Raw genomic sequence first — 14,592 nt, 5'->3', positions numbered from 1 at the left:
CACTGTAACACTGTCGGGCTGTTGAACACTTTGTAACAGTGTTGGGCTGTTGAGCACTTTGTAACAGTGTTGGGTTGTTGAACACTCACCGCACAGAGGACGGGAGTGATAAAGGTCCAGCTCCATTTCATCCACGGGTTTGGTCGGTAGCCAATCATGTCTTCAATTGCATCATAGAAATTATCAGCGCCTGTCAACCATACAGAAGAACAGACTTGTTGTAAGAGACACACTCCTAGTCTCCTATACAATAAAGGTAACCATCATATTAAACATGTGCATTTTCTCGAGGTAAAACATCAGGGTGATGTATTAACTTAAAACAGAATCAGTATCTCTTCATCTCTAGACCAATGACAAAAGCTACAGTAAAGGATGTGGCGCCATCATAGCCTCTATAAACACCCTAATCTACCTGTCGGCTTTTCCATGAAGTCACATATTATGGCATAAACAATCTCTCTGTAGGGGCTGGATTCAATCCGTATTGCAGAAGTTTCAAGGAAGAGCCACACTTTTGCTCAATTGAAATTTAAGGGCAATGTTCCCACCTTAGCAGAGACTGCATTCACGGTAAACGCTGCATATGTCAGCTCAATAGGAAATGACCTTTACATTTTAACACAGATACTCCGATACTTCAGTGATAGAGATTGAATCCAGCCCTAGTTTACTGTTAACCGTTACAAAACTAGGAACAGGTTCTACTCAGCAATGACAGACAACCCCTGTTATGGCCTATGTGCCATTGCATGATAAGCTATTCTTAGCAATACCGGCATGCTTGCTCTCTTAATAAGGGCTATAACAGCGTAACTAAAAACACCTCTAGGAATGGCAGCTGGGTCATTGTGCTCCTGTTCACCTCTTCATTATAAAGGTCATTGTGATGAGGCGACATAGTTCTTAGTCATTTGCCTTCAATAGAAGCCAATGGGCCGTGCGTAAAAGCCAATTCCAGTGATTTACAATTGGCGTGAAAGGAAACAAGGTTATTGTTTACCCCAAGCAAGGTCATAACTCATGTGTTATTGTTTTTGTTTAACACTTTAAAAACACAGTATCTTAACATGTGTTTCCTAAATGTAGGCTACACACTTTATTTGGCAAAAAGGGCAACAAAAAAAACTTACCATATACCCAGGCTACAGCAATACATTCAAAGAATGCAACCCACAAAAGGCACACACCACTGGCTGCATAGTAGTCAAAGAGTTGAAACACATACATGCCACCCTGAAAAGAAAGCACATAGCAAAAAGAGAGTGAGAGAAATACAGAAAGGGAGAGCGATGGGGTGGGCATGGGTAGGAAAAAGTGGAGGAGGTTGATACATCAGAATGCGGGCGCTGGGCCAATGAAAGGAGAGTTCAACAGGTGGTGAGATGTGAGATATAATTGAAGTAAAGTTAACTGGAACATAGCATTCCAAATTGTTCCATTCGTGATGTCAAGCACACAGGATGTGATATGAGAGGTCGTTAGTAGAAACCCCATATTGGGTCGCAAAATTGTGACAACGGCAAAGTATGTGGAAAAACTGTTGTGATCTTATCTTATATGTTAACCTGAACTGTGTGTAGTAGAAATGACAGTGTGTATCGTTAGCTTATATTGAAGAGATGTTTCTGTATGTGAACATAATTTAATTACAACGGTCCCAGAAGTGATTACATTTTTATTTTATTTACCTAGGCAAGTCAGTTAAGAACAAATTCTTATTTACAATGACAGTCTATCAGGGAACATTGGGTAAACTGCCTTGTTCAGTGGCAGAACAACAGATTTTTACCTTGTCAGCTCCGGGATTTAGATCCAGCAACCTTTCGGTTACCGGCCCAATGCTCTTACCACTAGGCTACCTGCCACTAGTCGTAGTATGTCAATGTGTCTTACAAGTAAGGTAAAAACAACATGTCTTGCATAGAGATATGTTAAAGTGCTGTTGGTGTTACTTACCTTCGTTACCATGGTAAGTCCCAAAAGATAGCTTATGCAGCACATTACAGCTATAAAGATCTCGCGGCGGTAACCTGTCCTTAGGGCGGCTGGATACAGATCGACCAGGGAGGTGATCTGTCCTTCCACCTCCACAAACTGGGGAGACAGAAAGCAACACATCAACCTTAATGTCCCACCAGAATTCTGACATCCATGACCACTATAATTGATATTGCTTTTAGGCCTCATTACAAAAACATGAATACTAAATAAATACATTATAAAGTAACAACCTATATTTAAAGCCCTGGATCTCATATGAGCAAATACCCTGAGAAACTGTTGAGCATGAAAAATCCAGCAGCGTTGCAGTTCTTGACCCACTCAAACCGGTCCACGTGGCACCTACTACCATACCCCGTGCAAAGGCACTTAACTCTTTGGTCTTGCCCATTCACACTCCCCTTAATCTACACTGATTGAAGTGGATTTAACAAGTGATATCAATAAGGGACAATAGCTTTGACCTGGTCATGTTTTGTACAGTCAGCGTACAGGAATATGGAAACATTTTAAAAATGTGGAGCCTGGAACCAATTTAATTTCTCAGTGGTCTGTCAAAAGCTTAACAAAAAGTAATGTCTGCCTCTCTATACAGTGCCTTGCGAAAGTATTCAGCCCCCTTGAACTTTGCGACCTTTTGCCACATTTCAGGCTTCAAACATAAAGATATAAAACTTTATTTCTTTGTGAAGAATCAACAACAAGTGGGACACAATCATGAAGTGGAACGACATTTATTGGATATTTCAAACTTTTTTAACAAATCAAAAACTGAAAAATTGGGCGTGCAAAATTATTCAGCCCCCTTAAGTTAATACTTTGTAGCGCCACCTTTTGCTGCGATTACAGCTGTAAGTCGCTTGGGGTATGTCTCTATCAGTTTTGCACATCGAGAGACTGACATTTTTTCCCATTCCTCCTTGCAAAACAGCTCGAGCTCAGTGAGGTTGGATGGAGAGCATTTGTGAACAGCAGTTTTCAGTTCTTTCCACAGATTCTCGATTGGATTCAGATCTGGACTTTGACTTGGCCATTCTAACACCTGGATATGTTTATTTTTTAACCATTCCATTGTAGATTTTGCTTTATGTTTTGGATCATTGTCTTGTTGGAAGACAAATCTGCGTCCCAGTCTCAGGTCTTTTGCAGACTCCATCAGGTTTTCTTCCAGAATGGTCCTGTATTTGGCTCCATCCATCTTCCCATCAATTTTAACCATCTTCCCTGTCCCTGCTGAAGAAAAGCAGGCCCAAACCATGATGCTGCCACCACCATTTTTGACAGTGGGGATGGTGTGTTCAGGGTGATGAGCTGTGTTGCTTTTACGCCAAACATAACGTTTTGCATTGTTGCCAAAAAGTTCAATTTTGGTTTCATCTGACCAGAGCACCTTCTTCCACATGTTTGGTGTCTCTCCCAGGTGGCTTGTGGCAAACTTTAAACAACACTTTTTATGGATATCTTTAAGAAATGGCTTTCTTCTTGCCACTCTTCCATAAAGGCCAGATTTGTGCAATATACGACTGATTGTTGTCCTATGGACAGAGTCTCCCACCTCAGCTGTAGATCTCTGCAGTTCATCCAGAGTGATCATGGGCCACTTGGCTGTATCTCTGATCAGTCTTCTCCTTGTATGAGCTGAAAGTTTAGAGGGACGGCCAGGTCTTGGTAGATTTGCAGTGGTCTGATACTCCTTCCATTTCAATAGTATCACTTGCACAGTGCTCCTTGGGATGTTTAAAGCTTGGGAAATCTTTTTGTATCCAAATCCGGCTTTAAACTTCTTCACAACAGTATCTCGGACCTGCCTGGTGTGTTCCTTGTTCTTCATGATGCTCTCTGCGCTTTTAACGGACCTCTGAGACTATCACAGTGCAGGTGCATTTATACGGAGACTTGATTACACACAGGTGGATTGTATTTATCATCATTAGTCATTTAGGTCAACATTGGATCATTCAGAGATCCTCACTGAACTTCTGGAGAGAGTTTGCTGCACTGAAAGTAAAGGGTCTGAATAATTTTGCACACCCAATTTTTCAGTTTTTGATTTGTTAAAAAAGTTTGAAATATCCAATAAATGTCGTTCCACTTCATGATTGTGTCCCACTTGTTGTTGATTCTTCACAAAAAAATACAGTTTTATATCTTTATGTTTGAAGCCTGAAATGTGGCAAAAGGTCGCAAAGTTCAAGGGGGCCGAATACTTTCGCAAGGCACTGTATGTTCACTTTTCTTTCTTCTCAAATCACTGATTAGACTGGACTAGAGAATGACTGCTGTCTTTGTTGTGCAGTAATGAGACATTCTAAACAAGTCTTCTCTTGGGAAGGCCTCCTATTGGTTTGTTGATGCAAAACAACACTGACTGTCTTCCACTCTCAACCTCTCTCTCGCCCTCCACCTCCCTCCCTCTCTTTCTCTAGTCTATTCTTCATGGAAACCCTCTCCACTTCAAGCTACTCCAGTTGTCTTGTCACGGGCTGAATTATTTAATAGGCAGTGCTGCTGTCGTCATGGTAAATGTATCTGGAGTCACACTACTCTGATTTAGTGAAATAGACTTGGTTATTCAGCATACACTGAAAACAGTTTTCCCCCACATCTTACAACAAGCCCACTCCTCATAACTATGGCATACGAGCCATGAAACAATACTTTATTCAGCACCTCTAATCTGCGTAAAATGTATGGTCAAGAATGACGGCCACTCTCCTACTGCTCAGTTTGCCTATGGAAATAGTAGTGCTAGAAGCACAAGTATTTATTTCAAGTTTGGACCATCATCCTGATCTCCTGTTTGGCTGAGATATATCATTGGCCATGAGGAGGGCTGACTTAGCACAGAGTAAAATTACACTTGGAAGCTGGAAATGTGATAGTGAGAGAACCCCACTGATGCCACTCCTGTGTTGTCTCCCTGGCCTTGCCTCCGTTCATCTTAATCAACGCCCCGGGACTCTGGGCTGCAGGGACACCTCAAAGGAAGGCTATAGGACTAGATTGTTTGGTTCTACCTACTAAATTACTATGCGTTCAGAGATTAATTTAATTTCACACACTTTTACAAAAACTGTTTACTATTTGCGTTCAAGCCTTCAAGATGTAACAGCTGTTTTTAACAGTGGAGTCCACTCTGGGAAAACACTGGTTAAAAATACTGCCTGCTGTGAAACGTGTTGGGTCGCCTTTCTTGTCTGGAAGTTATTTGAAACCAGGGGTCGTTGATGTTGATCTCTTTTATACCCATGTCTGACCTGACTGCAGCCCTGTGCTCCATTTGGAGCACAACTGTCTACTGTACTGGGTACTCAAAGGAACTATACCAATCGAAAAGATACCACATTACACATCTGTATGTGTACCTACTTCCTATATATTTACATGGTACTGTAAATACATAGGCCTATTGTAATTAGAGTTTAAATAGACTAACAACATACTGTAATTACAGTGTAGATACTCTAATGACATATTGTAATTACAGTGTGGATACACTATATTGTAAATACAGTGTAGATACACTATATTGTAATTACAGTGTAGATACACTAACCACATATTGTAATTACAGTGTAGTTATACTAACATATTGTAATTACAGTGTAGATATACTAACATATTGTAATTACAGTGTAGATACACTAACCACATATTGTAATTGCAGTGTAGATACACTAACAACATATTGTAATTGCACATGTAGATACACTAACAACATATTGTAATTACAGTGTAGATACACTAACAACATATTATAATTGCACATGTAGATACACTAACAACATATTGTAATTACAGTGTAGATATACTAACATATTGTAATTACAGTGTAGATACACTAACAAGGTATTGTAATTACAGTGTAGATATCAAATCAAATCAAATCAAATTTATTTATATAGCCCTTCGTACATCAGCTGATATCTCAAAGTGCTGTACAGAAACCCAGCCTAAAACCCCAAACAGCAAGCAATGCAGGTGTATAAGCACGATATAAGATATAAGATATACTAACATATTGTAATTACAGTGTAGATACACTAACAACATATTGTAATTACAGTGTAGATACACTAACAACATATTGTAATTACAGTGTAGATATACTAACATATTGTAATTACAGTGTAGATACACTAACAACGTATTGTAATTACAGTGTAGATATACTAACATATTGTAATTACAGTGTAGATATACTAATGTATTGTAATTACAGTGTAGATACACTAACAACATATTGTAATTGCAGTGTAGATACACTGACAACTTATTGTAATTACAGTGTAGATACACGAACCACATATTGTAATTACACATGTAGATGCACTAACAACATATTGTAATTGCAGTGTAGATACACTAACAACATATTGTAATTACAGTGTAGATACACTAACAACGTATTGTAATTACAGTGTAGATATACTAATGTATTGTAATTACAGTGTAGATACACTAACAACATATTGTAATTACAGTGTAGATATACTAACATATTGTAATTGCACATGTAGATACACTAACAACATATTGTAATTGCAGTGTAGATACACTAACAACGTATTGTAATTACAGTGTAGATATACATTGTTACAAGGTCCTTATATCTAGGGACATGTACTGTCACGCACTGTGGTACGTACCACTAGCAATAGTAATGTATGCTAGCTATTGGTTTAGTACTGACCTGACTGTCGAGGCCCAGTAGCAGAAGCATGATGAAGAATAGGATGGCCCAGAACGTGGGATAGGGCATCATGGACACAGCCTTAGGGTAGGCAATGAAGGCCAGGCCAGGACCTAGAAGGAGGAGAAGAGAGGGGAAGCGGGGAGAAGGGGGAACGAGAGGGGAAGGGGGAAGGGGGGAGGAGGGGAAGAGGAGAGGGGAGGGGAAGGGGGTGAAGGGGAGAAAGAGAGGGAAGAGAATTAACCAACCCATCTAATTTGAGCTTGGACGGTATGAGGGGGGATAAAAACATTAAACTAAAGACATTCAAAGTATCTGGAATGCTAATGTTACAGTACTGGAAGAGACTAAGTGATAAACCTTTGGTATATGCTATGTGTTTCTGTTCTGTAAGGACTGGATAGGTTGAGGAACTATCCACTAAGTATCTGCTACCATTCATATGCTGTGTGACTCTAGCATCCTGCATTAGTTAACTTGCTAAACAAATACTGACAAAGCAGATAGCGATTTGCTCAAAAGCATAAGCTAATTCAACAGGATTCTGAAAGGCACTTGAACATATACAAACAGACAGGAAACTGAACTCAACCAACTATATATCATTAACTCTTGCAAGTCCATCCAACACAATAAAGTATTGCACAGCTTTAGTTAGACCTCACATTTGTCATTATTTACTGTTATCCACAATAATTTACTGTAACCTTAAGAAAATAAGACCTATTTTTCAAGTTAATCCTTTTCCAATAAATATGCATGAATTATTGCAACAATAAAAAAACAATCAGACATGGATTTTCAATCATTCCAATTGACAAACACAGCAGACACAGCTATAACAGTCACAGTACAATATAATTATCTCCTCTTACTAATTCAAGTTAAAGTACATGGAAACAGTTTCTCTCTGAACCAGGTTGTTGTCAAGGAAGGAACAATAGCAACACTGAACTGGACAGAGCGAGCATGCTGAAAGAAGATGCATCTCCTTCGGAATCCACATAAAATACAATATCAAGGTGGGCAGAAACAGAACCGCTTAGTTAAAGCCACCTCAGGGATCCACAGCTCACTGCAGTACAGTACTTAACATTACAGTTACATAACAATACTTGGCACTGTCATTTTCCACAACTATTTCACTGGTTGCGAGCAGTCTACTGTATTACCCAACATAAATGATAACAATTTAATTGGAACAGAATTGTCTTATTTTATTTTGGCTTATTGCACATTATAGTGACTGTAAACAATTTCTTAATTAAATAAATTCAATCCACACTTTCCAAACTTATGGATGACCCCTCACCATAAGATGTAATGATCTTTTAAATAAACATAAATATTGTAAATAGATTATAAACCCTAGAGTGGAACATTGGTGCACCTGGTGCCTTTGAGCCCAGGTGACTGTGAATGGTAGAGTATAGCTGTGATTATGAGTGTGGTTTTATAGAGTGGCTCTTTATTTAACCCAGCTTTACATGGTAGCTCAGACACACGGCACAGTGCTCAACCAGAGCCAAATTCGCTGTGGAAAACACAGCATAGAAAAAGCAACAATTCTGTTTCTTTCAGGCCTTTATTCAAGGAGTGTCCAATTGCCGATACCTCTACATTTCAGCATTGTCGTTTCCAAAACTTATCTTTTCAAATGGCGCATTTGAGTTTTTTCCCTCATTCAAATCTGGGTGTCTTTTTGCCTAAATCGTTTTAAAAAACCTTTCCAATCATCTGTTTTGTTCGTTAGCAGTGCCCACCATCACTACTACGTTCACCGTTGACCTTTGACCCTCATACCTGACTCTGCCACATCGGCAATGTCCACCCCTTGCTCTTGTGCCATGAAGCCCAGGACGGAAAATATTGCGAAGCCAGACACAAAACTGGTACCGCTGTTCAGGCCTCCCAGCAGCAAACAGTCCCTATGTCACACATATGTCATGGAGGATGTTAATTTACACAGACGGAACCGAAGTTCCCATTTTTTTCTTACGCAACCGCCTTTGACACGAGTTGCTCTCTCTACTACTACAGCAGTCCCCCGTCACCATGACAATGAAGCTCACCTGTAGCAGTTGTATTTGTACTTGTTGTAGCTCCCTAGTGACGTCATAGCCCCCAGACAGATGGCGTAGGAGAAGAATATCTGGGTTCCTGCGTCGATCCACACCTGAGACAACAACAACATGATAGCAGGCGGCTCAGTTCGCCATTCATCATACACTTCTGGTCACATGGCCAGCAACCCTTTTCATCTTTGTTGGGACATAATTGGGTTAGATTAACCTAATAAGCAATGAGATTTGGCAATTAAGGCATTTTACTATGACCTTTTCCTTCTGCGTCTGATCAAACGTACAAGTAACTAAGCTACTGAAGCTTAGTTACATAACTACTACATAACTACTTGATTAAACATGTTGCGAGCTCAAATCAAATTGAGGCACTGAATTGCTCTTCAGTGCACTCTCAAAATTGGGGGATAAAAAGGAACATTTCCATCAAAACTCAACATCTTAACTCCAGCAGTGAGCTAATTGAATTACATACACAAAAGTATGTGGACACCCCTTCTAATTAGTAGATTTAGCTATTTCAGCCATAACTGTTGCTGACAGGTGTATAAAATCGAGCACAAAACCATGCAATCTCCATAGACAAACATTGTCAGTAGAATGACCTTACTGAAGAGCTCAGTGACTTTCAACGTAGCACCGTCATAGGATGCCACCTTTCCAACAAGTCAGTTATCAAATTTCTGCCCTTCAAGAGCTACCCTGGTCAACTTTGTTATTGTGAAGTGGAAATGTCTAGGAACAACAACGACTCACCCGCAAAGTTATGGGCCACAAAATCTCACAGAACTAACTGAACCTCTAAGTGTCGAAGCGCGTAATTATCGTCTGTCCTCGATGCAACACTCACTACCGAATTCCAAACTGCCTCTGGAATCAAGGTCAGCTGTTTTTTCATGGCCGAGCAGCCGCACACAAGTCTAAGATCACCATGCGCAATGCCAAGCTTCGGCTAGAGTGGTGTAAAGCTCGCCGCCATTGGACTGGACTGATGAATCACGCTTCACCATCTGGCAGTTCGATGGACGAATCTGGGTTTGGAGGATGCCAGGAGAACGCCACCTGCCTGAATGCATAATTCCTACTGTAAAGTTTGGTGGAGGAGGAATAATGGTCTGGGGCTGATTTCAAGGCCACTTAGTTCCAGTGAAGAGAAATCTTAACACCACAGCATACAATGGAATTCTAGATGATTCTGTGCTTCCAACTTTATGGCAACAGTTTTGGGAAGGCCCTTTCCTGTTTCAGCATGACAATTCCCCCGTGCACAAAGCGAGGTCCACACAGAAATGGTTTGTCAAGATCGGTGTGGAAGACCTTGACTGGGATGAATTGGAACGCCGACTGCGAGCCAGGCCTAATCACCCAACATCAGTGCCTGACCTCACTAATGCTCTTGTGGCTGAATGGAAGCAAGTCCCCACAGCAATGTTCCAACATCTAGTGGAAAGCCTTCCCAAAGGAGAGGAGGTTGTTAGAGCAGCAAAGGGGGGACCAACTCCACATTAATGCCCATGTTTTTTGAATGAGATGTTCGACGAGTCAGGTGGTGTATGTCATAAACCTGGATGGTTGGAGAGTTCTAGCGAGTCTTGCATTGTGAGCGAGCACATGTTCTCTCATTGATTATAATGTCACTAATAACCAGCCCTAACCAAGGCTGTGTACCGGTTCCTTTTCCGCAGTCCAGATTACTTTATGATGTAGAGATGTCAGTGAGAGGCCCTGATAGACGTGTAAGTAAACAGATATGCATTGATGCTGAAAGGGGATATGTGCAGTCATGTCATTGGGGGCAGGCGGAGGGGATTGCACAGAGACAGGGAAGATGGGTAGAGGGGTGGGGGTGAGGGTTTGGGTAAGAGTTATGGCTCCTACCTCTGGGTCCTGTAGGCGGGTCAGGTTGGGGTAGAGATAGAATTTGATCCCTTCAGACGCCCCTGGCAGAGTCACTCCACGCACCAACAGCACAATAAGCATGACGAAAGGGAAAGTTGCTGTGATATACACCACCTAGAGAAAACAGATAAGAGGCAATTATAGATTTATTAGCTGATTTAAGGTTTCATAACATAATGGAACTTGGAGAGGATGCTTGAGGTAGAAGTTACCCCCAACTACATCCTACATCTAGGATTCGATTACCATATCCCCAATTCTTAAAGGGATGAAGAAATATCTGATCCTGTGTCAATGGTTAATTCCTTAGGGCTCCAGAGATAGCCCATCAACTGAGGCCAAGGTTTCAAAATATAAAAGGTGGCGCAGTTGGCCATTTTACAGAATGGAATGTTTTTTGCTAGGAAATAATTGGTTTAAACAAATAGGAAAGGGAGCATGGAATATACAGAAGGACACAACTGCACAAAGATAGTTGACTGTTGTGGGTGGCATTGTGTGAGGTGTTTTCAGGTCGGGTGGGAAGCTGGAGTGAGTGCATGGATATATACTTTACAATAGCCTTTTAACTGAAGTAACAGCTGCCGTCATATAAGTAGTGGCCTCCATAACATAACCTGGTGACCTGTAGAGCTCTGTGTTTGCTCTAGGTGTGTGGTGATAAGAATATGTATTACATGGTAATAATGGCAGCCTTTTACAGTGTAGATTTAAGCCACTCCCTTGTTAAGATATGGTAATGAACAATTCAAGATGGCGCCGACAGAGATGGTTGCCTCGCTTCGAGTCCTTAGGAAACTACCCAGTATTTCGTTTTTTTATGTATTATTTCTTACATTGTTACCCCAGGAAATCTTAAGTCTTATTACATATAGCTGGGAAGAACTATTGAATGTAAGAGCGACATCAACTTACCAACATTACGACCAGGAATACGACTTTCCCGAAGAGGATCCTCTATTTGGACCACCACTCAGGACAATGGGTCTAACCCCAGAAGCCGACCCAAAACAACAGCGCCACAGAAGGGGCAGACGGAGCGACCTCCTAGTCAGGCTCCGTAGACGTGCACATCGCCCACCACTCCCAAGTATACTATTCGCCAATGTCCAGTCTCTTGACAACAAGGTAGATGAAATTCAAGCAAGTGTTGCCTTCCAGAAAGACATCAAAGATTGTAACATTCTCTGTTTCACGGAAACATGGCTCTCTCTGGATATGTTGTCGGAATCGGTTCAGCCACCGTGCCTCTCCATGCATCCCGCAGACAGAGATAAACACCTCTCTGGGAAGCGGAAGGGCGGGGGTGTATGCTTCATGACTAACAACTCATGGTGTAACCATAAAGGCATACAGGAACTCAAGTCCTTCTGCTCACCCAACCTAGAATTCCTTACAATCAAATGCCGGCCATATTACCTCCCAAGAGAATTGTCATCAGTTATCGTCACAGCTGTATACATTCCCCCTCAAGCAGACACCAAGACGGCCCTCAAGGAACTTCACTAGACTCTATGTAAACTGGAAACCATATATCCTGAGATTGCATTTATTGTAGCTAGGGATTTTAACAAAGCAAATTTGAGAACAAGGCTACCTAAATTCTATCAGCATATTGATTTCACTACACGCGGGGGTAATACACTCGACCACTGCTACTCTAACTTCCGCGATGCATACAAATCCCTCCCCTTCGGCAAATCAATCAAGATGTACCAGTGACTAGAACCATTCACCGCTGGTCTGACCAATCGGAATCCACGCTCCGGTCAGCCTCAGAAAACAACATCGGTCTACATGCTGGCTCGGTGAGTGAGTTTAGAAAGAAGTGCATTGGAGATGTTGTACCCACTGTGACTATTAAAACCTACCATAACCAGACACCGTGCATGGATGGCAGCATTTGCACAAAACTGAAAGTGCGGACCACCTTATTTAACCATTGAAAGAGGTCTGGGAATATGGCTGAATATAAGCAGTGTAGTTATTCCCTCTGCAAGGCAATCAAAAGAGCGAAATGCAGGTACAGGGACAAAGTGGAGTCGCAATTCAACGGTGCAGACACGTATGTGAGACGTATGTGGCAGGGTCTACAGGAAATCACGGACTACAAAAAGAAAACCAGCCACGTCATGGACACCGACGCCATGCTTCCAGACAAACTAAACACCTTTGCCCGCTTTGAGGATAATACAGTGACACCGTCGCGGCCCGCTAACAAGGACTGCGCCCCCACCCTCCTTCTCCGCGGCCGACGTGAGTAAAACATTTAAACGTGTTAACCCTCGCAAGGCTGCTGGCCCAGACGGCATCGCTAGCTGCGTCCTCAGAGCATGTGCAGACCAGCTGGCTGGTGTGTTTATGGACATATTCAATTGCTCCCTATCCCAGTCTGCTGTCCCCACATGCTTCAAGATGTCCACCATTGTTCCTGTACCCAAGAAGGCAAAGATAACTGAACTAAATTACTACCGTCCTGTAGCACTCACTTCTGTCATCATGAAGTGCTTTGAGAGACTAATCAAGGATCATATCACCTCCACCTTAATGGTCACCCTAGACCCACTTCAGTTTGCATACCACCCCAACAGGTCCACAGACGACACAATCTCCATCACACTGCACAGTTCCCTATCCCATCTGGACAAGAGGAATGCCTATGTAAGAATGCTAATCATTGACTACAGCTCAGCATTCAACACCATACTACCCTCCAAGCTCATCAAGCTGGAGGCCCTGGGTCTCAACACCGCCCTGTGCAATTGGGTCCTGGACTTTCTAATGGGCCGCCCCCAGGTGGTGAAGGTAGGAAACAACATCTCCACTTTGCTGACCCTCAACACTGGGGCCCCACAAGGGTACTTGCTCAGGCCCCTCCTGTACTCCCTGTTCACCCATAACTACGTGGCCATGCACACCTCCAACTCAATCATCAAGTTTGCAGACAACACAACAGTAGTGGGCTTGATTACGAACAACGACAAGACAGCCTACACAGAGGAGGTGAGGGCACTCGGAGTGTGGTGTCAGGAAAACAACCTCTAACTCAACGTCAACAAAACAAAGGAGATCGTGGACTTCAGGAAACAGCAGAGGGAGCACCCTCCTATGCACATCGAAGGGACAGCAGTGGAGAAGGTGGAAAGTTTTAAGTTCCTCTGAGTACACATCACAGACAAACTGAAATGGTCCACCCACACAGACAGTGAGGTGAAGAAGGTACAACAGCGCCTTCTCAACCTCAGGAGGCTGAAGAAATTTGGCTCGTCACCCAAAAACCTGATAAACTTTTACAGATGCACAATCGAGATTATCCTGTTGGGCTATATCACAGCCTGGTACGGCAACTGCACCGCCCTCAACCGCACGGCTCTCCAGAGGGGGGTGCAGACTGCACAACACATCCATGACACCTACAGCACCCGATGTCAAAGGAAGGCCAAAAAGATCATCAAGGACAACAACCACCTGAGCCACTGCCTGTTTACACCGCTACCATCCAGAAGGCGAGGTCAGTACAGGTGCATCAAAGCTGGGACTGAGAGACTGAAAACAGCTTCTATCTCAAGGCCATCAGAGTGCTAAACAGCAATCCCTAACTCAGAGAGGCTGCTGCCTACATTCAGACCCAATCACTGGACACTTTAATAAATGGATCACTAGTCACTTTAAACAATTCCACTTTAAATAATGCCACTTTAATAAGGTTTACAATTGCATATCCAGCATTAAATCAAATCAAATTGTATTGGTCACATACACATGGTTAGCAGATGTTAATGCGAGTGTAGCGAAATGCTTGTGCCTCTAGTTCCAACAGTGCAGTAATATCTAACAAGTAATATCTAACAATTCCCAACAACTACCTACTACACACAAATCTAACAATTCACCACCAACTACCTAATACACACA

The 14,592-nt window shown here is 42.2% G+C and overlaps 1 protein-coding gene across 3 annotated transcripts in view; it reads right to left on the bottom strand.

Annotated features, from left to right (window-relative positions):
• LOC109869270 (sodium- and chloride-dependent taurine transporter) overlaps positions 1 to 14,592 on the bottom strand; it is a 38,434-nt gene that overhangs the window by 6,554 nt on the left and 17,288 nt on the right. For all 3 annotated transcript variants that reach the window (XM_020459282.2, XM_020459283.2, XM_020459281.2), the window contains exons 6-12: positions 10,657 to 10,791; positions 8,770 to 8,873; positions 8,501 to 8,625; positions 6,698 to 6,810; positions 1,960 to 2,097; positions 1,134 to 1,236; positions 90 to 190 (exon numbers count right to left, since the gene is read on the bottom strand). In XM_020459282.2, the coding sequence (XP_020314871.1) occupies positions 90 to 190; positions 1,134 to 1,236; positions 1,960 to 2,097; positions 6,698 to 6,810; positions 8,501 to 8,625; positions 8,770 to 8,873; positions 10,657 to 10,791 (819 nt within the window). The remainder of the gene's footprint in view (positions 1 to 89; positions 191 to 1,133; positions 1,237 to 1,959; positions 2,098 to 6,697; positions 6,811 to 8,500; positions 8,626 to 8,769; positions 8,874 to 10,656; positions 10,792 to 14,592) is intronic.

This window comes from Oncorhynchus kisutch, linkage group LG24 (assembly GCF_002021735.2).
Source record: "Oncorhynchus kisutch isolate 150728-3 linkage group LG24, Okis_V2, whole genome shotgun sequence".
In the NCBI taxonomy this organism is placed as follows: Eukaryota; Metazoa; Chordata; class Actinopteri; order Salmoniformes; family Salmonidae; genus Oncorhynchus; species Oncorhynchus kisutch.
Note: the sequence above shows the minus strand (reverse complement) of the source record. Positions and strands in the feature narration are given on the sequence as shown.